This window comes from Rhinatrema bivittatum, chromosome 11 (assembly GCF_901001135.1).
Source record: "Rhinatrema bivittatum chromosome 11, aRhiBiv1.1, whole genome shotgun sequence".
Lineage (NCBI taxonomy): Eukaryota > Metazoa > Chordata > Amphibia > Gymnophiona > Rhinatrematidae > Rhinatrema > Rhinatrema bivittatum.
The window spans coordinates 69872773-69896329 of NC_042625.1; the positions used below are offsets into that span (position 1 = coordinate 69872773).

General features: G+C 48.2%; 1 protein-coding gene across 1 annotated transcript in view; it reads left to right on the forward strand.

Annotated features, from left to right (window-relative positions):
• The window catches only part of LOC115073224 (protein jagged-2-like), a 54951-nt gene that overhangs the window by 27282 nt on the left and 4112 nt on the right, over positions 1-23557 (forward strand). The window contains exons 3-13 of the mRNA XM_029571492.1: positions 4815-4875; positions 5466-5720; positions 9179-9239; positions 13719-13849; positions 14369-14488; positions 15148-15261; positions 15565-15678; positions 16383-16496; positions 17841-17887; positions 18297-18461; positions 19840-19990. Of these exons, the coding sequence (XP_029427352.1) occupies positions 4815-4875; positions 5466-5720; positions 9179-9239; positions 13719-13849; positions 14369-14488; positions 15148-15261; positions 15565-15678; positions 16383-16496; positions 17841-17887; positions 18297-18461; positions 19840-19990 (1333 nt within the window). The remainder of the gene's footprint in view (positions 1-4814; positions 4876-5465; positions 5721-9178; positions 9240-13718; positions 13850-14368; positions 14489-15147; positions 15262-15564; positions 15679-16382; positions 16497-17840; positions 17888-18296; positions 18462-19839; positions 19991-23557) is intronic.

Consider the following 23557-nt stretch of genomic DNA (forward strand, 5'->3'; position numbering starts at 1 on the left):
GAACCCACAAAAAGCCAGCCTTTACATGTAAAGCAACAATGGAAAAACAGAAACATTGCCATTCTTCATAAAACATTAAATAATAAAATCAAGAAATATAAAGCACCAATTATAATAGTAAAATCATATTCATAAAAATAATGAATATTTCAAACCAGTTAATGAATAAGAGCATCCAAAGTTTCCCAAACACCAATAAAATATTTCAAAACATCTGATGAATAAAAAACCCAAAAATTAATCAATGTTCTATTTCTGCCCCCAAAATTAAAATATTTCAAAAGAGCAGAAACATCAAATTACACCCAATAATTAAAACTAATAAGGATTTAAAAATCTCTTGCTCCCCATACCTAAAATCTTTTGATTTCCAGTCACCCTGAGATCATCGTGGATTGGGGGAAGTAGGGACGAACACATTTTATCTTCCCTCTCACACACACGCAGAATAACACATTCATTCTCTCTCTCACACATGCGCAGGCTCCTTCTCCTTCACAGATACATTATGTGTGTGTGTGCTTGCTTCTGAGAGTCTATATGTGACACATAGACTCTCACAGGTACACAATTCACAAACACACTCACAAGCACACAGGCTCTCATAGACATATTCACAAGCATCCCCTGTCTCTTCCTCCCGCTGCCAAGAAAACTCAATTCTCTCTCCCCAAGAAAATAGGGCAATGGTAGATGGAAGTAAATGTAAATCAGTTATTTACTCTCTCAGACAAAAAAAGGACTAGGGGCATTCCATGAAGTTAGCAACCAGCTCATTTAAAACAAATCGGAGAAAGTTCTTTTTCACCCAATGCATAATTAAGCTCTGCATTTTATTGCCAGAATATGTGGTTACAGCAGTTAGTGTAACTGGGTTTAAAAAAGGTTTGGATAAATTCCTTGAGGAGAAGTTCATAAACAGCTATTAATCAATAAGGAATTGTAGTTTGGGATCTTTTTAATGTTCAGGTACTTGCCAAGTTCTTGTGACTTGGATTGGCCACTGTTGGAAACAGGATGCTGGGCTTGATGGACCCTTGGTCCCAGTATGGCATATCTTATGTTCTTATATGTTCTTATCCCTCCCCTGCCTGTCCCCCAGACACCTCGGGTCTTGCTGCACTCTCCTTCTCCCGACACCACATCCCGGGCTCAAGCTACCCTCCCTCCTGTAGCCTTTTCCTACCGGGTGGCCGGCTGCACTACAGTGCTTTCTGAGCTGGTCTCCTCTCAAGCCACCGGCACAATAGAGTCTCCCCTTCCATGTGCTCGCTGCTGGATCAGTTGGCCCCAGAGCCCTTCTTCCTGATAGCAGCCAGCCACACCCGCTGCCATTTCCTACTGCGCTGCCTGCCACAGCACTGCCTGCCCTGCCTCCATATGGCACGTGCTCAAACACTGCGCCTGTGCGGCTGCAAGTGCCTAAGCATGACGACACAGGAAGCGCAGATAGTGTTGGAAAGAAGCAGGAAATGAAGGTGGCGCGGCTAGCTACGGCTCTGCCTCTCCTTCTTCAGCCGGCCTCTCTCCTTCAGCCACCGGCGGGTTGAGCTCCGCCGGTGGCCCCGCGGCCTTTCCCACTGCCACCGGCCTGTCACCTCCCCGAGTGTGCCACCCCGTGCAAATGCACGGTATGCACACCCGGTCACGCCGGGCCTGTACATAAGTGTGCTCACACACACACACACACTGCTGCCAATGCACCCCACTCCTGCCCTGCAGCACTTTCTGTTATTTCAGTACCTAGGCTACTGCCCCCTCCCCCAGCACTCCCACTCTGCCTGTGGCACCTCCTCAGTCAGTAAAAATGTGGCTGACTCCATCTTTTCGTTCGGAAGCAATTCTCATCGTAGGATGATTCCGTTTATAATCATTCAATTTTTCCCTGCTCCCAGGAGGGCTCCTGCTGCCATATAATCTGTTCTGAGGATCCCACGCAGGGCGTGGAGGATCCCTTACTTCTGGGGAAGAGACAGCATTTCTCTTCTCTAATACCTCGGGGGGAAGGCGTGAATGCAGCGGCTTCCTGGCTTATGTGAATTTTTTCTTTCCTAAGCCTGGCTTTGCTAGTTACTTTTTATATGTGCTTGTGTTTTCGCTGCAATCATTTTTTTTTTTTTTCTGAATGTGATGTGAGTTAAGTGACAGTCTTCTGTGATTTTGATACCAGCCTGGCTCCGGTTGCACTGTTGTTATGCTCACAGTACTGTGAGAGTGAAACACAGCTAATGAAGCTCAGGTTGCGTTCTTCCTGCTTTGAGCGGTGTCCTCCCTGGAAGTTAGCATCCGTACGATGGAGTTTTCCTTCCAGCAGAGGCTTCAGTACCCCGAGTCTTGGCTTTGCCCTCCTGGAGCATTAAGGTCTGCCTTTCTCATCCCTCCATGCCCTGGCCTGGTGCTTGTGAGACGCAGGGTTCTTTGTGCAGCACATCAGTGTCTCGATGCTGGGCATACAGCAGTGCTATTTGAAGGGTCTAGGGCTGGGGTGAAGGGGGTGGCTGTCCTGGGTAACAAGCCCAAGAGGGTGTCATTAGCAGAGTCGCTTTTACCAGTTGGCGTAAGCACACAAGGCTCTGCCCACGGTGACATTATTAGCCAGTGGCCTGAATCTCAGGCAGCAAAGGAAGAGCTTCCTGCTCCAGCCCTTTACCCAGCATCACTGGCGGCAAGTAAGGAGAAGGCGTGCAGAGGAAGAGAAAGGGGGACGCTGATAAGGTGGTGTTGCTTTGCTGGAGCCACTGCTACTAGAGGGCCAGCTGTACCTTTGTTGCCCGATGAGAAATCACTATGCCAGAGCAGGCACTGGTGATTCAGGCATGGGGCAGAAAGTGTGAGATGGGGCGCGGAAGGGTCATGTGAGGGACTGGGGAGGGCTGGCGAGTGGATGAGAGGAAGTGTAAAGGGATACGGAGGGGGTGAGAGAGGTTGGAAACGGGGCCAGGGAGCAGATGAAAGAGGTAGTGAGAGGCTGGATGGGGGGGGGGGGGGGGGGGGGTAAGGGGCTGGAAGCAGGGCAGGGGATGAGAGACAGAAGGAGCTGGTGCTAGTTAAGGGGGTAAGAGGCAGGGGAGAGAAGTTGAGGCCTGGGGAGGAGAAGTGGAAAATTGGACGGAAAAAGTAAAAGCTGGGGGGGGGGGGGGGAAATAAAGTGAGGAAGGACTGAGAACAAAGAAAGGAATGGAAAGGGGGGAGGAAGGTGGAAAGCTGGTAGGTGAGAGGTGGAAAGAGGGAGACTGAGGACTGCAGAATGAGAGGAGAGAAAAAGGGTGCAATCCAGCTATGACTGGATGAATTCATCTTAAAGACTCGGGCTTGTGTGAAAGCTGTTACAGTTGCTGATGGCTACTTCACACAAATACATCTTTCAATTCATTATAAGCACCTTCAGCTGATGTTAGTGACAGAGATAGGGGAGGAAGGAAAAGAATCCAATGTAAGGAGACACGAGTAGGGATCCGCAGCAGCCTGACGTGTTCTGTTTCCCTAACAGGGGGTGTGTTGGTGTTTTAGGGTCAGCTGTAATATTTGCAGTGCTGCCTCCTGCTGGGTAGAATTGTTGCTGTTTGAGTCTGACAGTTAGTGATGTTCCAGTAAGACAGGTTTGCTCTATAGGGCCTGAGTGCATTTTCTGCAGGGTTTTGCATTGCTTCATGACCTGCCTGATAATGGAGAGAACTTGTATTGCTGTTACTCAGGTGACGCCAGAATCTGAATATTATTTTTGTATGGTGATAGTAAATATAATATTCAAAAGCATGACGTCCAGTTACGTGTTTTTACAGGATTGTTCCCAGGGAAGCAGATTATGATTGTTAAGTTGTTAAAAATTTCAGGGAAAGGCTTATGGGCCTGAGCCCTGGGTATTTTAGGTACCTAGTAACACCTCTCTGCCCTTGGGTTTTATGATATCCGAGGTGAGGGAAAATAGACACAGCCTGCTTTTTCTTAGCTAAGTTGACTGTGCAGGAAAGACCCTGATGAAACGGGCCTGGAAAGGAGAGAGACTGCAGGCAGGCTGGAGTAAGGAGAGAAGCAACAAAAGCCAGCTGAGGAAGGGACAAGAAGAGAGGCTGTGCCTGATGGCTCCCCAAACGAGGGAGGGTTGACAGTAGCAGTAGCCCAGCTTGTGTTTCAGTTCTTGCCACAAGCCCACCCAAGAGAATTTCTGAAATGCTGCCACTGAGTGGCAGCAGGAATGGGGTCTGCTGGCAGCGCTCCCCAGCTGCTTGGAGGGGGGGGGGGGGTGTGTGTGAGATGGGGATCTGTAGCAGGCGCCCTGTGTGCACAGGGACTCCGTGCCAGTGACAGCGCGAGTGTGAACCTGTGTTGGCTTGTGGGGCTGCAGGAGCGCATTCCTCTGCATGTTTACATGGCTCTTCCTGCGGGGGTGGATGCACACCTGCTCTGTCCTGTTCCTTCTCACATGTTAGCCATGGGTAGGAGGGGGGAAGAGAGCACAGAGGTAAGATGCAAGAATTTTGCAGCAGTTTTCAGTCCTCCATGCAAAAGAGGTTTGTTTTTTGCAGGAGTTGAGACAGAGAAGTGCAGATCAGTAATGCTGTGTGGGAAACTGCAGACTGGTGGCACTGCTGCGGGAGAGGGCCCTGTTTGGAGCACTAGAAGGTACTCAGTGATGCTGGGTAAAGGTGACGTTTACGTTTGGTGGAGGCAGTGGGGGGTGAGGGTGGGTGCCTGGCCTGGTGGCAGCAGCTGGAAAGCCCCCATACCAAAGCTTCCAGCTGTTCAAGGCACATTCGTTCTGTGCATCCTTGGCCTGTCCCCTTCTCACAATGTTTCTCTCTTGTGTCTTGCAGAAATCCTACTCCCTGATCCTAGAAGCATGGGATCTGGACAATGGAACGGCCAGCGATCCAGGTGAGAGTCTAATCTGTCCCCATAAAATGGCTAACCCATGAATCATGCTTTGAGTGGAGCAAGGGAAAAGCTGCCAAATTTATTAAGCTCTTTTATTAGCAAAATTATTAGTTTTTCACCCTTGAAAATATATTTTATCTCTTAGTGAGACAATAAGTGTTGGCTTATCTGGAGAACAGGATTAAAAATGAGACAGCCTACTTGCAAGGATCCTCCACCTCCTCTTATTTTAACGTTTCTAAAGCCCTCCTGCCTTCGTTCTCACCATTGCCCTCTCCTGAGGAGAACGGGGAAGTTACCTGCCTGTGCCTTATCCCAGATCTGTCAGTGACTGTGTGTGTGTGATCTTGAGCCAGTCACGTTCTCGCCCTGTGCATCAGTTCTAATCCCCGGCTTTGTCACTGACTGTAACCCTGGGCTGAGTCACTTTACCTCAATGGGCCATGTAGTTAGATGCAGAAAACATTACTGCCAGCCCTTCTTCCCCAGAAGTGGCTGTATGCATGTGATCGGGAAGGCCACCAGGGCTCCCATTTGTGTCCTTGAAAGCGGTGGGATTTACTGACTTTTGCTAGCTGCCTCTCCTCTAGGTGATGGCCTCCTGATAGAGCAGGTGACCCATTCAGGGATGCTGAGCCCGGGCGAGCACTGGCAGTCCTTCCGCAGTGATGGCCGGGGGACCCTGATGGAATACAAGATCCGGGTGCGCTGTGACGAGAACTACTACGGCCCATCTTGCAACAAGCTCTGCCGACACCGCGATGACTACTTCGGCCACTACAGCTGTGATGTCAGCGGGAACAAGGTCTGCCTGAATGGATGGACTGGGCCCGAGTGCAAGGAAGGTAGGCTGGGGTAGCCAGCAAGGCTGGATGTAGGCATTCACCAGGGTCACTGCTTCACACTGGTCACCCCAAACAGGTTGATCCAGTCTTGGTTTTGCCAAACCAGATACATGGAGTTATAGTTATAGTAACAAGGAAGTCGATATTAAAAAAGAGCTAGGGGTCTAACTTTAATAGGGCTAAATAAATCTTCTACCTTGCTGAGCACCAAAATTGGGCAGGACCAGATCAGGGGAACAGAGTTCAGCACTGAACACCTAACTAACAGGCCGATGCAATACAGTGCACTACAATACAGTCCGCCAGAGCGCACTGTTAGCCTGCGGTTGGATGCATGTTTTTGACGCTCTAGCTTTACCTCTTATTCAGTAAAGGGTAATAGCGCGTCAAAAACGCGTGTCCAACCCCCCAAAACTAATAGCACCCACAACATACAAATGCATGTTGATGGCCCTATTATTCATTCCCGCGCGATACAGAAAGCAAAATGTGCAGCAAAGCCGCACATTTTACTTTCAGAAATTAGCGCCTACCCAAAGGCTGGCGTTAATTTCTGCCGGCACCGGGAAAGTGCACAGAAAAGCAGTAAAAACTGCTTTTTGAGAACTGACGCCGGCAAAATTGAGCGTTGGCTGTCAAACCCGCTGACAGCTGCCGCTCCTGTCAAAAAAGAGGTGCTAGGGACGCGCTAGTGTCCCTAGCGCCTCTTTTTACCGTGGGCCCTAATTTGAATAATTTTTTTTTCTGAATCGTGTGCACAGGAGAGTGGCCTGTGCATGCGCCGGGAGAGCGGGCGCTCGCCTGTTCTCCCGCAGTTTTTACTGTATCGGCCTGTAAAGTGCCTAAACCTAGGAGATTCAACAGTTTTCCTAAATTAGATGCTTCCAGGAACTTTGGTGTCTAAGGTTAGCTGGAAACAAGTGAACTAAGGCGCGGGGTGATCAGCCTCATATGAAGAAGAGGGAGTCTCCCATCATCATTGATAGCGTGTGAGTTTTCACTAACTCCAAATGAGACTACATTTTATTTCTGAGTCCGCTCGATGTGACGTAAGACCAAGCCTTGACCCACCCACAGACCACAGGTGACGCAGGTGCAACCTGCAGTTGATGAAGTTGCAGAGTTGCACCTGTCTTCTCTTGTTCCTTTCCTTTTGTGCTTGTATTCGTTTGGTTTCCAAGTTATGGACAGCCAAATAAATGCTGGCAGACAAAGGCTGAATGGCCCATATTTCTGCCCAAACCAAGACTCCCTCTGGCTCTGTATCACTTGTTTCTCTCGCGCCCAGAGATTTCTCGTATCACCGAGGTACAGACTTGAAGGAGAATGAAATATTCTCAATTTTTGAAGACAATGCCGAGATGAAGGACTCACGCTCAGCTGGACTAGAAAAGTATGGCTTACTATCCGTAGATGGAAGTGATGAGAAATTGTGGGCAATTATAATAAAGGTTTGGGGTTGCTGCCTGTGGCTTGGCTCTGAGAGCCATCGTAAGCTTTCTCAGCAGCCTCAATTTTACTTTTATAAACAAGAAGCATCTCTTTATATTTCAGTTGGGCAATTTTCAAGTTTGATCAATGCCACAGGCATTCTGGTTTTCTTAAAGAACGTCTGCGAGAAAATAGTTCAGAAGAAATCCATGAGATTTTTTTAGAACGTGAAATCAAAACTAAACAAAGAGGGGCAATTGTATTTAGTGCAGTAACTACGGCATGATCCCATGTGGAAACCGCTGATTCAGCATTACATAAGTTGTCAACATCTAGGTTTTGCCATTGGAGCAGTACAGAGAGTATCATGATCAATATGACCTCTTCTTGCCACCAAGTTCTGAGCAGGATCAAAACAAGGGAATGAATAGGATACCCAAACCTTAAAACTAATTAAATAATGGTTGGACCAAGGTACAGGAGTCATTTTAAGCTGTATGTGATGTTTAGCAAGCAGAGAAATGTTTACAAAAACTAGGTTCAATGTATAGCCTAGTTTGTTAGTAGTTTGGTCATCCACTTGCTGCCAGCCAAGTCCAGATATACCATTCAAGAGCTGCTCACTTCCTACTGGTGGAAAGGGCGCCATGCCCAAGTGTAAATCAAAATCACCAACAATTAACGCGTTATCCAAGTCAGCATTCGATTGGAGCAGTTGTTAAAAAATCAATGAGCAATTTGAGTTGAGCTAGAAATGTCAGAAAAAAGAGCTAACATCTCGAGAGATGAACCTGCACCAAGATTTTCAGTGGAAAGCTTATACACACTCTTATGACTCACCAGTAGCCTGCCCCCATGGCCTTTGGCCTGAGGCTGGGAGATGACAGAGTAGCCCGATGGGCACAGGCAGTTCAGAAGAGTGGAGTCAGCACTAGTAATCCAGGACTCAGTTATGCACAAAAGATCAGGAACCTCAGACGTAAGCATATCCTGTAATACAGGAATTATCTGTCTAACTGATTGGCTGTTAATTAAAAAAAATCATGAGATTAGAGGCAACAGATTGCACCTGAGGTTTAACAGAAACAAATGGAACAGAAATGAAATAATAAAGCACAAGGAGTATTGTTTTCAGTAGAAAGGATGTTCTGAACAAGGGGTCATGCTCCAAGGCCCCAGGCGCGTAGAATCAGGAGGAACATCAGAAGATATTTCTTCACAGAAAGGGTGGTGGAAGCATGGACCAACCTCTCGGGACAAGGGGCCGCTAATGACAAAAAGAGTAACAGAATCCAAGAAAGCCTGGGAGAAGCACAGAGTTACAGGAAAGTGAAGGAGAAACCAAGGTCCAGGTAGACTCTGTCGTATTCCAAGAAAGAGTATTGGGTAGAGTAGCTGGGTCTTGTGTTTCTTACCTATCCTGATGCTCTCTATAGCTGCACTGGAGAAAGTGCACAGAAGGGCGACCAAAATGACAAGGGGCGTGGAACGGCTGCCCCATGAGGAAAGGCTGAAGAGGTTAGGGCTGTTCCGTCTGGAAAAGAGACGACTGAGGGGGGGATATGATAGAAGCCTACAAAATCATGAAAGGACTTGAACAAGTTAATGTAAATCGGTTATTTACTTTCTCAGATAATAGAAGGACCAGGGGCACCCCATTAAGTTAGCAAGTAGCTCATTTAAAACAATTGAAGAAAATTCTTTCACTCAGCGCATAGTTAAACTCTGGAAGTTTGGATAAATTCCTAGAGGTTACATCTCTAAACTGTTATTACGGTAATTAATAAGCAATAGTAGCTTGTGATCTATCTAATGCTTGGGTACTTGCCAGGTTCTTATGGCCTGGATTGACCACTGTTGGAAACAGGATGCTGGGCTTGATGGACCCTCGGTTTAACCCAGTATGGCATTCCTTATGTTCTTATGTTCTCTCATTCTCTGCCTTGCCATTGCTTAGTAAGTGATTTCGGCAGCTGCCTTCTCATAGGTGCACAGGTTGATCTGGGTCTTCTCCTTTCTTATTGCAGCCACGTGTCGGCAGGGCTGCCACGAGACCCATGGTTTCTGCAAAGTGCCTGGAGAGTGCAGGTAAGTGCCCAGCGAGGATCCGAGACTCTGCTGCTTCAGCGGGGCTGATGGAAAGCAATGTGCGCTCAATGTCAGCACGTTTGCTTGCCCGATTAAAAAAAAAGGTTAACTGCTGATGCAGTATGCTAATGGCGTGCCAATGCATTGGGATTTAAGAAAAAGCATGCCAAACTGAAAATGTGGTCACACGTGAGTAGAACTGAGTGCTCAGCCTTATTGCATCCGCCCCAATGTGAGGAGCACATAGAAAACATGATTTGTGTGCATAAAACTGAAAAGGTACACAGCTGGGGAGGAGGGGGAGTTTTCAGACGAGTGAAGTCGGGTAGTAGAGTGGAGGTTGTTAGTGATAAGGTACAGGTAGGGACAGAGTCCCACTGGTTCAGATACCCCAGTGCTTAGCTCTTGTTTTGTTTTTATGCTTGGGCTCCTGGGTCAGAGATGGAATAAAAGTAAACTTGTATTTCTGGGAGTAGTTTGCTCTATGGGGCTGTGCCAGAGTGGTCTCGGGTACAGTGGGCCACCCTGGACCTAGGAGACATGAGTCCAGGACACCCAGGACCCCTCTGGATCACGCTGGCACAGAACCCCAGAAACGAGAGTTAACTTTCCTACCCCTCAGACCCAGGAGTTACATTTCCAGCATTAAAAGACACGAGTTAAACCTTCAGGGCTTTAACGCACCTTGCTGCATTGGACAGTAATAGCTAATGCCTTCATTAGCATGGAGGAGCACTAATATGTGTGCACATTTTGACCCACGTGTGTGCACACATTTCTTGTGTGCTAAGCTCCTTTTTAAATAGAGAGTACAGTTACGCAAACAAAATGCATGCTCAGTCTACGGCACCTTATCCCATTGGCTCCTCGGTGTGGTGCCCACCTGCCAAGCCAGTCAGCAGCTGCCTACCTACTCCCCCACCCGACTTTCTAAGTGGGTGCCCTAAGTGCTGTACATCTGTGTCATGCACACGGGCTCCCAAGGGCAAAAAAAAATCAAGACTGGCTCAGGCCATCTCAGATGAACTGGAGTCCTCCGGTAGCTGCAAGTAAGAGCGTAGCTTGCTGACAGGTGGCGAGAGATTGGTAAGGGAGCGGGAGCAGGGGCAACATGGTGAAGCTGAGAAAGCGAGGCTTCTGGTACAGGTGCCCGTCTCCCTTATCTCTCAGGCACTCTCCCCTCACTCACTCACTCTCTCTCTGCTGGGCAGGAAGAAAAGGCAGGGTGTGCCAAAGTTTCTGGGTCAGGGAGGTTGGTGTTCCACCCCCGGCTCTGTGGGTGTTGCTGCATCTTCCAGCTGTGGGAAGGAAATGGAAGTCCTGGGGCCCGATGCCACCAGCCTGAGACCAGCAGCTCTCGCACAGCCAGGGTGGGGATAGGAAGGGAGGGAGCGCAGCAGTAGGAACACGGTGGAAATTTTCTAGCATTACAGTCCCGGGATGACAGGGAAGTGGAGCCCATCTGTGAGGCAGCGAGGTTCCACCAAAGGCAGACGGGGTCAGATCAATCTGATACATTCGATCAGGGGCGGGCACTGGATGGGGGTTTCCTTGGCTTTCAGCAAAGCTTTTGGTATTGCCCCGCACAGGGCCCTCCTGAATAAGGTGAGTGGTCTGCGGGTGGTAGGAACTGGAATTCCCCCAGGTGACCAGTTTCATGTTTCAGGCAAGGTTCCCTCCTAATATTTTTGGTGTGGGTGTGCACTACCGTTGTGCAGATAATTTCATGGCTGAGCAGTGGTGAGGAGGGGCCTCAGCAACATCTCCCCCTCCCCCCCTCTCTCTCTGTTGTCGTCCCCCCCCCTTGCTCTCTCTCTTTCCCCACAGCACCCAGCATCATCTCTTTCACACTCTCCCTTAGTGGCAGGGAAAAGCCAGGGGTGTATGAAGCTGCGCTAGGACTGCACGGACCTTTTCTGCTGGCAGGCTCGAGGTCACAGGTCCACAGGGACTCCTGTGATTCCAGGCTTACTGCTGCCACCGTAGGCAGGGCCACACCAGCCAGCCCCTGCCCTGTCCTCTTTCTTCCATCCCACCTGATCCTGTCCCCCCTGCCCATCCCCCCACATGTTTTCATCTCTCTCTCTCTCCTCCACCCTCGTTGCTCTTTTTTTTGTTTTTTTTTGGGGGTGGGGGGAGAGGGATTTTAGTGGTCTGTGCTGGGAAAGGGAGGAGGGGACATAAAGAATAAAGGGAGGGGATCTGGGGGGAGGAGAATATCTCAGATGGGGGTGGGATTCAGGCTAGGAGGAACAGCAGAGGGAATGTCGGAGGAGAAGAGGGGCAGAGCGGAGGAGAGGGAATCTCCTCACTCTCATCCTCCTAATGGCAAATCCTTCACTTATGCACATACTCTCCTCCACACCCCCTCCGATTCCCTCACTCCTCCTGCATCCTCTTGCCCCCCTCCCTATCTCCTCACTCAGTCTCACACACTCACCTTCCACACCAGGGCTGGCTTTAACTTGGCTCATAGGCAAGGGCTCATCCCCACCGCCCCCATCACCCACCTGAGAGGCACTCCTGCCGTCCTCTATACAGGTGCCAGCCTGACAACAGTAGACACGTTGGGAAAGGAAATTCAGTGTGGGAGTTGTCAGCCCTCACACATTCAGAAACCCTGCGGTGGGACCCGCCTGCAAGGCCCAGTACTGATCTTCCTTCCCAAAATTGCCCGCTGTTGACAGGCCGGTGCCAGCAGAGCACCATGGTGCTCTGCTGGTGCAGCCATGCCGCTCGCATGGCTGCAGGCCTGGATAAGCGGCATGACAGTGCGTTGCTCCAGCACCTATGACAGGGATGGCCAACTCCGGTCCGTTCCCCCCCCCCCCCCCGAGAGCCACAAACAGGCCAGGTTTCAAGGATATCCACAATGAATATGCATTACAGAGATCTGCATGCACTGCCGCCGTTGCATGCAAATCTGTGGCAGGCATATTCATTGTGGATATCCTTGAAACCTGGCCTGTTTGCGGCTCTCGAGGACCGGAGTTGGCCACCCTTGGCCTATGAAAATCTGGCGCCAGAGGCAGTTAATCTCTATCGTCTATGTCTAAATCCGGGTCTGTTCCACACCCTCTCTGATGTCTTCCCCCCACCCCCACTACAGCTCACATCCATTCCGGCACATTCGTACACCAGCGCCAATCGCCTGTTCCCACCTCTTTTGATCCGTTAACCAGCGCCTCTCTCCCCATCCCCAGCAGCTGCCGAGCCGGCGTCTTGCACTTATAACCCTGCGGGGCAAAATGCTTCAGTGCAGGAAAAGAGGAAGTGGCCCAAGTAGTTACTGCTGCTCTCAATTCAATTGGCAGCCGGTGGGGAGGGGGAGAGATGCCCTCAGCTGCCGTTCAGCCTGCTCCCCTATCTTCTGCGGCAGGAACCTGAATGCGAGGCTCCTCCCATGCCAGAGAATCACAGGGCACTGGTGACCCCGAAAATCGGTGTGCTGCCCTGCTCAAAGTTAGTCAGGCCACGCCCGTGGCAATCTACGAAGGTGGCACAATTGCTGCACGCTTCACTGTGCTACAAGGCTATATTTTTTCAACTGGGAATCTAGGGATTTGAACCCGCACGTTCTGTATCCCAAGCAAGAAGCCTACTGCTGGACGAAAGAAGCAGCTCCTATAGAGGACCTCATCTACTGCAGCCATCCCCTGATTGTTCTCTCCTGTCGCAGTTACAGTGTAGGAGTGAGAGGGGAGCAGAGCCCAGGAGGTTACAGGGACCTGGGGGAACTCCTCTAGTGCTACAGTACAGGGGTGAGAGGGGAGCAGAGCCCAGAAGGTTACAGGGACCTGGGGGAACTCCTCTAGTGCTACAGTACAGGGGTGAGAGGGGAGCAGAGCCCAGAAGGTTACAGGGACCTGGGGGAACTCCTCTAGTGTTACAGTACAGGGGTGAGAGGGGAGCAGAGCTCAGAAGGTTACAGGGACCTGGCGAACTCCTCTAGTGCTACAGTACAGGGGTGAGAGGGGAGCAGAGCCCAGAAGGTTACAGGGACCTGGGGGAACTCCTCTAGTGCTACAGTACAGGGGTGAGAGGGGAGCAGAGCCCAGAAGGTTACAGGGACCTGGGGGAACTCCTCTAGTGCTACAGTACAGGGGTGAGAGGGGAGCAGAGCCCAGAAGGTTACAGGGACCTGGGGGAACTCCTCTAGTGCTACAGTACAGGGGTGAGAGGGGAGCAGAGCCCAGAAGGTTACAGGGACCTGGGGGAACTCCTCTAGTGCTACAGTACAGGGGTTAGAGGGGAGCAGAGCTCAGAAGGTTACAGGGACCTGGCGAACTCCTCTAGTGTTACAGTACAGGAGTGAGAGGGGAGCAGAGCCCAGGAGGTTACAGGGACCTGGGGGAACTCCTCTAGTGCTACAGTACAGGGGTGAGAGTATCATGGAAGTCTGCTGAAACCTCTCCCCAGTGCAGTGTGGGACGTTACTGTCTTTCTCTCTCTCTCTGTCTCTCTCCTTCCTTTCTTCAGATGTCACTATGGATGGAAAGGGCAGAACTGTGATGAGTGTATTCCTTTCCCAGGCTGCGTCCATGGCACCTGCTTTGAACCGTGGAAATGTGTCTGTGACACCAACTGGGGTGGCCTGCTCTGTGACAAAGGTGATCCCATTCTAACCCCTCACTACTCATTGATATCTTTAAGTGTTTGCTCAGTCTCTGCCTCCTCTAATCCTACTTATGTAAGCTGTTGCTGGGAGAAGCTGGGCGGGCAGTAACTGTGATCCCCCACCTTCCCACAGACAGTGTTCCTAGCCATTCCCTACAGCGCCTTCTGCTGGGAGAAACTGGGACTGCAGGAGTTGTGAGCCCCCCACTTACCCAAGCCTGTGGTCCTGCTCTATTCCCTATTGCAGCTTCTGCTGAGAAAAACTAGGACTGCAGGAGCTGTGCGCTCCCACCTGCCCACAGGCAGTGGTCCTGCACCATTCCCTACAGCACCTTCTGCTGGGAGAAGCTGGGACTGAGTGATGCATTTCAGAGGAGAGTCGCCTCTGATCTTGATGATCCATCGATGATTGAACTGTGTTGGCTAATGCAGTAAAACGTGGGAGGTGGGAGGAAATAGGCAAAACGGAGTAGGCATCTGTGCACAGCTACTTAAATACTCTGTTCCCCTAGATCTGAACTCTTGTGGCTCCCTGCAGCCCTGTCAGAACGGAGGCACCTGCACCAACACTGAACCAGACCAGTACGAATGTCTCTGCCCAGGGGGCTTCTATGGCCGCAACTGTGAGAAATGTGAGTACAGGCAATGGAGGAGCAGTGGGGGGATGTGGACAAGGGGAGACCGTCTTACAGCACCATGAGATCAACTCTCATCTGTATACCGTGAGGGCAATATTCTGGGAGTTACCTGGACAAATCTTGCATTTCAAAAATGTCTCCCCAAAGGTAGGCGCTAATTTCTCCGGGCATCGGGAAAGTGCACAGAAAAGAAGTAAAGACTGCTTTTCTGTGCATCCTCTGACTTAATATCATGGCGATATTAAGTCGGAGGTCCCGAAAGTTACAAAAAGTTAAAAAAAAAAAAAATTTGAAGTCGGCCCGCGGCTCGTGGGTTGAAAACCAGACGCTCAATTTTGCCGGCGTCCGGTTTCCGAACCTGTGGCTGTCAGCGGGTTTGAAAACCAACGCCGGCAAAATTGAGCGTCGGCTGTCAAACCCGCTGACAGCCGCCACTCCTGTCCAAAAAGAGGCGCTAGGGACGCGCTAGTGTCCCTAGCGCCTCTTTTTACCACCGGGCCTAATTTGAATATTGAATCGCGTGCACAGGAGAGTGGCCTGTTCGCCCACTCTCCCACGGACTTTACTGTATCGGGCCATAAGACGGCAAGAGGGTATGCATTTTACAATAAGGGGGCAGCAACCCCTTACCTTCTGTCTCTTTCCCCTCTCAGATGAGTTTTCCTGCCCATCCAGTCCCTGCTTAAATGGAGGAACCTGCCTGGAGACGAACTCGGGATTCCGGTGCCTCTGTGCTCCAGGATGGGCCGGGGAGCTGTGCAAGGCCGGTAAGAACTAGAAACAGTAGAGCAAGAGGCGGGTGTGGGCAAGTGTATCCTTGTCGCTACACCCCTGCCTTACAACCCCCCCCCCCCCCACCAATTGCCCTGTCTTCCTTCCCCACCTGCCCCCCCCCCCCCCATGCTCCTGCTCATATCAGTGCGTCATGCTCCATCTCTGGCCGCAGTCAGTATCCAGTATCTGTACAGTGCTGTGCCTATCTAATAGCACTTCAGAAATTCTCAATAGTGGTGGCACCAGAAGGCATGTCACTTCTTTCTGTAACTCCCCTTTTGTTCTGGGTTCTGCAGAGATCGCCGAGTGTGCGTCACAGCCCTGTGCACATGGTGGAACGTGCCATGAGCTCCTACTTGGTTACAGCTGTGTCTGCCCCCCTGAATGGACAGGGAAGACTTGCAGGCTGGGTGAGTCCAGTGTGGAAATGTGTGTGTTTGTGTGTGTGCGTGTGTGTGTGTGTGTGTGTGTGTGGGGTGGGGGGTGGGGGGGGGTTGAACCCCAAGGAAGCTTCACGTACACCACATGTTTTGGCGGTTGAGTTTTTGGTTTGCCCCCTGGTCAATAGTGACAAGCAGGGACGCCCAGGGTCCTTTGCAAGCTCTGATGATTTTAGTGGGCCAACGTAAAAATTGTCCAGAGATTTCAAATATTTTGAAACCATGTGGGCTCCGTCTTCAGATGTCATCTTATCTGGTGTTGAAAGGTAATATTTTACTGCGCTTATTCTCATTATTATTATTTATGTGATCTGACTGGCTACTAGTCAATGCAATTTTGTCAGTGATTTACAGTGTCCAAAATCAGAATTTAAAACAAATGACAATACTGAAAGCCAAAGAAAACCTAAACGGCTTAAAACCTTCCAATGGATAATAAAAAATAGCCAAAATGGGCCAAGCAATTGATCAAGGCAGAGCAAGGAAACAGTAAGCATTGATGCCCATACTCCGCTTCACTGAGCACACACAATATTGTCATGTAGTTCACCCTCTGCCATACCAACAAATAATGCTCACCACTATCACATAGATTCTGGTATCATATGTATGTCGGGTGCCCCTGGCTCTTTTCTCTGACCCACGCCCTCTGCTCCTGCTCTGTTTACTTTCAGATGTTAATGAATGCGAGCGAGCTCCCTGCCTGCACACCAGAAGCTGCAAGAACCTGATTGGCAGCTACTTCTGTGATTGCCAAGAGGGCTGGAGTGGGCCTAACTGCGACACTCGTAAGTAAAATCCCAGTGTTCCCCTTCTGAGCCCAGCTTGGTTGTGGGTTAGCCATGGGGTTGCCTGCTGGTTCCATCTCGTCTGGACAGGCTGAGCCAATCCTAGTTATAACCCCTGCCTTTATGATCTGGGAGATCCAAGGCAGGAACTACAGGTTCAATCATACACCGGGGTTAAAACTAAGACTAACAAACGGGCCGATTCAGTAAAGTCCGCGGGAGAGCGGGCGAATGCCTGCTCACCCGGCGCGCGCAAAGGCCACTCTCCTGTGCGCGCGATTCAGTATTTAAATTAGGTCTGGCAGTAGAAACGGGCAAAAGGAGGCGCTAGGGACACTAGCGCGTCCCTAGCGCCTCCTTTTGGCCCGGAGCGGCGGCTGTCAGCGGGTTTGACAGCCGACGCTCAATTTTGCCGGCGTCGGTTCTTAAGCCCACTGACAGCCAAGGGCTCGGAAACCGGACACTGGCAAATTGAGCGTCCGGTTTTCGACCCGACAGCTGCCGGCCGACTTAAGAAAATTTTTTTTTCACCCTTCGGGACCTCTGACTTAATATCGCCATGATATTAAGTCGGAGGGTGCACAGAAAAGCAGTTTTTACTGCTTTTCTGTGCACTTCCCCGGCGCTGGCAGAAATTAACGCCTACCTTTGGGTAGGCGCTAATTTCTGAAAGCAAAATGTGCGGCTTGGCTGCACATTTTACTTTCTGTATCGAGCGCGAATACCTAATAGGGCCATCAACATGCATTTGCATGTTGCGGGCGCTATTAGGTTCCGTGGGTTGGACGCGGGTTTTCCGCCCCTTACTGAATAAGGGGTAAGGGAAAACGCGCATCCAATGGCAGGTTAACAGTGCGCTCCGTCGGAGCGCACTATACTGTATCGGCCAGTCAGTTTGTTTCTGATAACATGGTCTCTGGTCACCTTAATTTAACTTGAGAGTGCCTAAGAAACTTTGCCAACCCTAGGAAAAATAGAAAGATTTATTTTAGATAATTTCTCTAGCATCTTATAACAAACACAGACTATTACATTTTTTATTTTATTCCTGAAGAGCTGCCCATGTTTGAAGTTTCTGAAACTTCCTCCTCCTCCATTCGCTCCTCCCATCATTATGAATCAGAGTAAACCTGAAGGGTGCTGCTGTACTGATCAGTCACGCAGGGATTCATGTGAACCTGCTGAAGAGTGGGGCTGGAGGGGAGGATGGAGAAGGTTTGAAAAGCAGACAGTGCATGTTTGTAATAAAAGGCACACACCTTTTATTCTTAAAGAGTGAGAAAACACAAGAAGAGGAATTGGATACCTCCTTATCCCCTCTCTCTTTTTTAATCTGGCTTTCAGGCAGCGACCTGTGCCACGGACGATGCCAAAACGGTGGGAAATGCCAGGTGGGTACTGTGCCAGGACACTGGGGCACAGGGGCGCAAGCTGCATAGCACATTGCATGTATGGAGAGGGAGTTCTGAGTTCCCTAAACACAAACCAGGAAAGTACTGGGCCAACGTAACCCTTAACCCCACTCCTCTGTTCTGCACCGTCCTCCACACACCCTGCACCATTCCCTTCCTCATCACGCACCTTGCAAAGGGAGATCAGCTTCTGTGTCGGGTAGTTCCAGGCAAAATGCCATTTCTGGCCACAGCGGTGGATCAGTGTTCTTAACTTTTCCTGCCTAACTAGCAGTTTCCAAGGTAGGACAAGTTTTGGTGCCGGCCGCCGTGCGCTGTGGTCTTTCTCTTTTCCTTGCTTTCGTGCTGGGTGTTTCATTGCCGTTTTCCTCTGTCTCGTCCCCTCTAGGTTCTGAGAGATGGGTATGGGTGCCTCTGCCCCCCAGGTTACACGGGCACCTGGTGCGAGACGAAGCACCTGGACTGCACCTGCCAACATGGAGGCCGCTGCCGGGACGTGGAGAACAGCTTCCACTGTGACTGTCCTGCCGGCCGCGCCGGCCCCCTGTGTGAGGTCCGCATTGCAACAGCTGCAGGCCAGCTATGGTTTTCTCTGCTAACGGGAGGGAGATACAGAGCGTCAGGGCATCCAAATGGCAGATGAAATTTAATGTGGATAAGTGCAAGGTGATGCATATAGGGAAAAATAACCCATGCTATAGTTACACAATGTTGGGTTCCATATTAGGTGCTACCACCCAAGAAAGAGATCTAGGCGTCATAGTGGATAACACATTGAAATCGACTTAGTTTTTGGGTACTTGCCAGGTTCTTGTGGCCTGGATTGGCCACTGTTCGAAGCAGGATGCTGGGCTTGATGGACCCTTGGTCTGACCCAGTATGGCATTTTCTTATGTTCTTATGTTCTTAATCGTCGGTTCAGTGTGCTGCGGCAGTCAAAAAAGCAAACAGAATGTTGGGAATTATTAGGAAGGGAATGGTGAATAAAATGGAAAATGTCATAATGCCTCTGTATCGCCCCATGGTGAGACCGCACCTTGAATACTGTGTACAATTCTGGTCGCTGCATCTCAAAAAAGATATAATTGCGATGGAGAAGGTACAGAGAAGGGATACGAAAATGATAAGGGGAATGGAACAGCTCCCCTATGAGGAAAGACTAAAGAGGTTAGGACTTTTCAGCTTGGAGAAGAGACGGCTGAGAGGGGATATGATAGAGATGTTTAAAATCATGAGGGGTCTAGAACGGGTAGATGTGAATCGGTTATTTACTCTTTCGGATAATAGAAAGAATAGGGGGCACTCCATGAAGTTAGCATGGGGCACATTTAAAACTAATTGGAGAAAGTTCATTTTTACTCAACGCACAATTAAAATCTGGAATTTGTTGCCAGAGGATGTGGTTAGTGCAGTTAGTATAGCTGTGTTTAAAAAAGGATTGGATAAGTTCTTGGAGGAGAAGTCCATTACCTACTATTAATTAAGTTGACTTAGAAAATAGCCACTGCTATTACTAACAACAGTAACATGGACTAAACTTAGTTTTTGGGTACCTGCCAGGTTCTTATGGCCTGGATTGGCCACTGTTGGAAACAGGATGCTGGGCTTGATGGACCCTTGGTCTGACCCAGCATGGCATTTTCTTATGTTCTTATGTCAGGAGTAAACAGCCACTGCCAGTGATGTCCCATATGGTGTGTAAGGGAAGTCAGTAGATGCTACCAGTGATAGTTTTTATTATGTGACCCATGCAAGTTTGTGCCTTGAAGAATCAAGCCAGCACTGTGGCTTTAAGTCACATGTTCTGAGTCAGACATACCGTACAATTCGAGCATTGTGGGTGACTCCCTCGCTCATGCATGCATGCATGTATGTTTGCAGACTTCTGGCCCTTTAACCTGAGTCTTGCTTTTTTTTTCTCTCCCTAACAGTTTTTGGTGAATGTCTGTGACCCCAATCCATGCCCACAAGGTGCCCACTGCTCTGAAGACAGGGGCAGCTACAGATGCTCTTGTCTGGAGGGCCCCGAAGGGAGAGACTGTCAGAGCTCACGCGATTCCTGTGCAGAGGGAGACTGTTCAGGTACAGGACCTGCTTGTGTGTGTGCACACTCTCTCTCACACACACACATACACACACCCTAATCAGACAGGCCTAGGCTTGCCCTGAATTTTTTATTTATTTTAGACTATCTTCTGCCTTCCAAAGTTTTATGCTCAAGGCAGATAATAAAGATTAAAATAATGTACTGAAGCGATAAAAGAGATCTACATTTGACTCCAAGAAAATAATCATACAGCTTAAAATTAGAACATGACATTTCAATAGGCATTGCATACAAAATAACACAAATAATATCCCAATAGCTTTCAAGACGGCCAGGCAATCTCTTCTGCAAATCACAGGCCAGCCAAAATGAATTAAAAGCTAAGTTAATCAACAATGTTCATGGAAGATGGAAGACCTTAGTACCTGAATGTAATCTGCTTCAAAGTGGCTGAAAGGTGGAATATAAGTGAATAAAATAAAAATCCCTCCAAACACATGCCGCTGGAGCAAACTTAGCATTGTACAAGAAACAGCGCGGGCAAAAAAATTAGCTCTAGGGCTCTCCCCATTAGCTACAGAATCATCTCTAGGCCTTGCCCCAATTAATAGAACTGGTAATAGGCTCCTCCCCTTCAGCTATAAACTGGCTCCACCCTCCTCTCCATTAGCTATAGAATTGGCTCTAGGCCCCTTAATAGTTATAGCATCATTTCTAGGCCTCCTTCCATTAATTATAGCACCGGCTTTACTGCCCCACCCTCTTTAGCTATAGAACTGACTCTGTATTCCACTCTCCCATATCACTGGTGCTTGACCTCTCCCCATTAAATGAAGTCAATATTCCAAATGGTTTGTCTGGCTAAGATTGGGAATTGGCTGGACAAAGCTGGGGGTTTAAATATGTTGACCCCCACCCCCCTACCTCCCAGAAACGTTTTAACCGTATCAATCATTATCCAGATAAAACTTATCCAGATAAAAAAAAGAGGTGTTCCGGAGGAAGAGTTTAAAGATATCTGGGTTGGACTGAGTATCAGTGCTGATTACTGTATAGTAATATATGTTTTACTGTTTTATGACTTTAATGTTTATAGTCTGCTCAGAACAAGTTGCTGTATGTGTGGAATATTAAGGGCTTTTAAAAAGTAAATAAATACATGAGTTTAGCTTGCTAAGCCTATGGTGATAGCAGGTTTAAAGTTATCTGGATACATGCACCTGGGTAACTTTAGTCTTAACTGGCAATAATAAAACGTAACCAGTTAAGTAGATGAAAAATAATTAAAATAATGATATTAGCATTATCCTTCTAACTTATCTGGATAAGTACAGCCTGCCCTGGAATGTCCCTGTACTATCTCCAACTTATCTGGCTAAACTGATAGCCAACTAATGACTTAGGACCTGATATATAGAACGTGACCTAAATTTTAACTCACATTTTCTTTACTCATGCGGTAAAAGTTGAGTTAACTGTAATGGTCTGCTCATGTATCAAGAGTTTAAAAAAGCAGGCTAACCCCAAAAAAGATCATTTTCCAAAAGGCCAAAAAAAACCAAAACCCATCCAAAGTGAGCTTACTCACGCTGCAATGCTTACAGATCCGTGGAAAAAGAGCAACTGGAGAGGGACCCCGCGTGGACTCGTGGTTTAGGGCATGCTGAGCATGCTCAGTGTGCCGAGTCAAAGTTCTGACATAAGTGTTCCATCTCGGGGCTCCCTCTGATGATGTCACCCATGTGTGAGCACTACTATCGTGCTTGTCCTCAAGGAATTTCTGCAGCTCGGGATTTCTTTCTTTGTACATATATATCCTTCTGGATCGTGGTATTGATATGCCCCCATATGGTGGACTTAAATTTAGAGTTACTTATTTTATGATTTTTTTCCCCCTGACTTTTTTTTAATGTTTTATGCATTAGTATGTATTTTTCTTTGTAACTCTTTCTTTTTTTTTTCCCCTCTCAAGTTTTCTTGAAGTTGTTGTAGTCTTGGGACTGAGGGTCCTGTTCTTAGGAGTCCATGGGCACACTGTAAATCCTGCCGCTTAAGCTATTTTCCCTTCTCTTACAGTCAATTAGTCCCAAATTTTCCCGGATTCCCTGTGGTGGGGGAGGGGCGAGAAGACTCTCCCAGGCCCAGAGAGCAATAATCACACTGGACTCAGGACAAGGTTTTATAATAGTTGTATAGTAGAATATATAACTTTTTACCAGTCCTTTCACAGTATGGTCCAGTACACAGACTCATTCCTTGCAAATCTGTGGCTTTGCAGTTTAATATTCAATGTACTTCCCAACCTGAATTCCTCCCAAGTTAGGAGGCAGTTTTAGGGTTTCCTCCTAGGGGGTGTTCCTCACTGGTTGGATGGTGGGCCCAGTTCAAATCCCAATGTAAAATACTTTTGATCAGATAATCTGATATTAAATGATCACACTCCTCGGTTTCCTTCACCTCTTTGTTGTACCTTCCAACTGCTTCCCCGAATACCTGATTAATATCTAAGGTGGATCTACCCTGTGGGGTGCCACTCTCCTCCTGCTCCTGAAAACATGTCTGATCCTGCTTTCAAACATTAGATGTGTGAACTGAATCTCTCTGGTGGAGAAGCTCAGAATAGTTCACTAGCGCAAGACCGGTCAACCAAATCAAAAAGAGAAGGAAGGGTGGGTTGAAAACATCCTTCATTTAATAAAAAAAATGGAAAATACGTTCCTTCTTAAAAAGTAAACAAAACACACAGAGGGGCAGATTTTCAAAGGGTTACGCGCGTAACCCCGGAAAAGCTGCCCCTACGCGCGCCGAGCCAATCTTGCTGCTGTGCCCGGGATTGCGGGCTGGCTGTTGGCTGGCGCATGTAAGTTACGCCTGCCAGGAGGCTGAAGAATAAAATAAAAGTAACATGAAATAAACACACAATATTTCTATTTCAAGTAATACAGCAGAATAAGTGCATGCATATTTACATAACATATTCTCATGCTCTGTAGGAAACTGGAGCACATGACATTATAATGAAAGAAAAATATAGTAGCTTTTTCTAAGTAATAACAGAAATAACACCCCATATCTCAGTTCAGTACATGACAACAAAATTTAAAAATTTGGTTTTTTTTAATTCTCTTCTAAATTCTGGCCAAAATATTAGCATAAGTTCTCAGTTTAATCTCACATGATTTTCTAATCCTTTAGACAAACTTCTTTGCAATTCATATGGGTGATGAGGCAGATGCTGATGTTTGGGATATCTGTGATCCGTGTGGACCAGATGATCTTTCATCAAATTAAAAGAAAATTCCCTCTCTGCTCTGAATAATTCACAATCTAAAAATTCCCTCCAACTTATACTAATATTAATAGTGTGCATTGTTCATCTAGCTTTACATTTACATTTAAATTTATTTGAATTTGTAGCCTGCCTAACACAAAAAAAGGCCTAGGCGGAGAACAAAAATGTTACATACATAATATGAAAAGACGAACAGACATAAACGAAACAATAAAATATGTTGTGTTAAGATAAAATAACATAAGATATCAAATATAATAAAACAAACAGACGTATACAAAATAATAAAACATATTGGATAATAAATAAG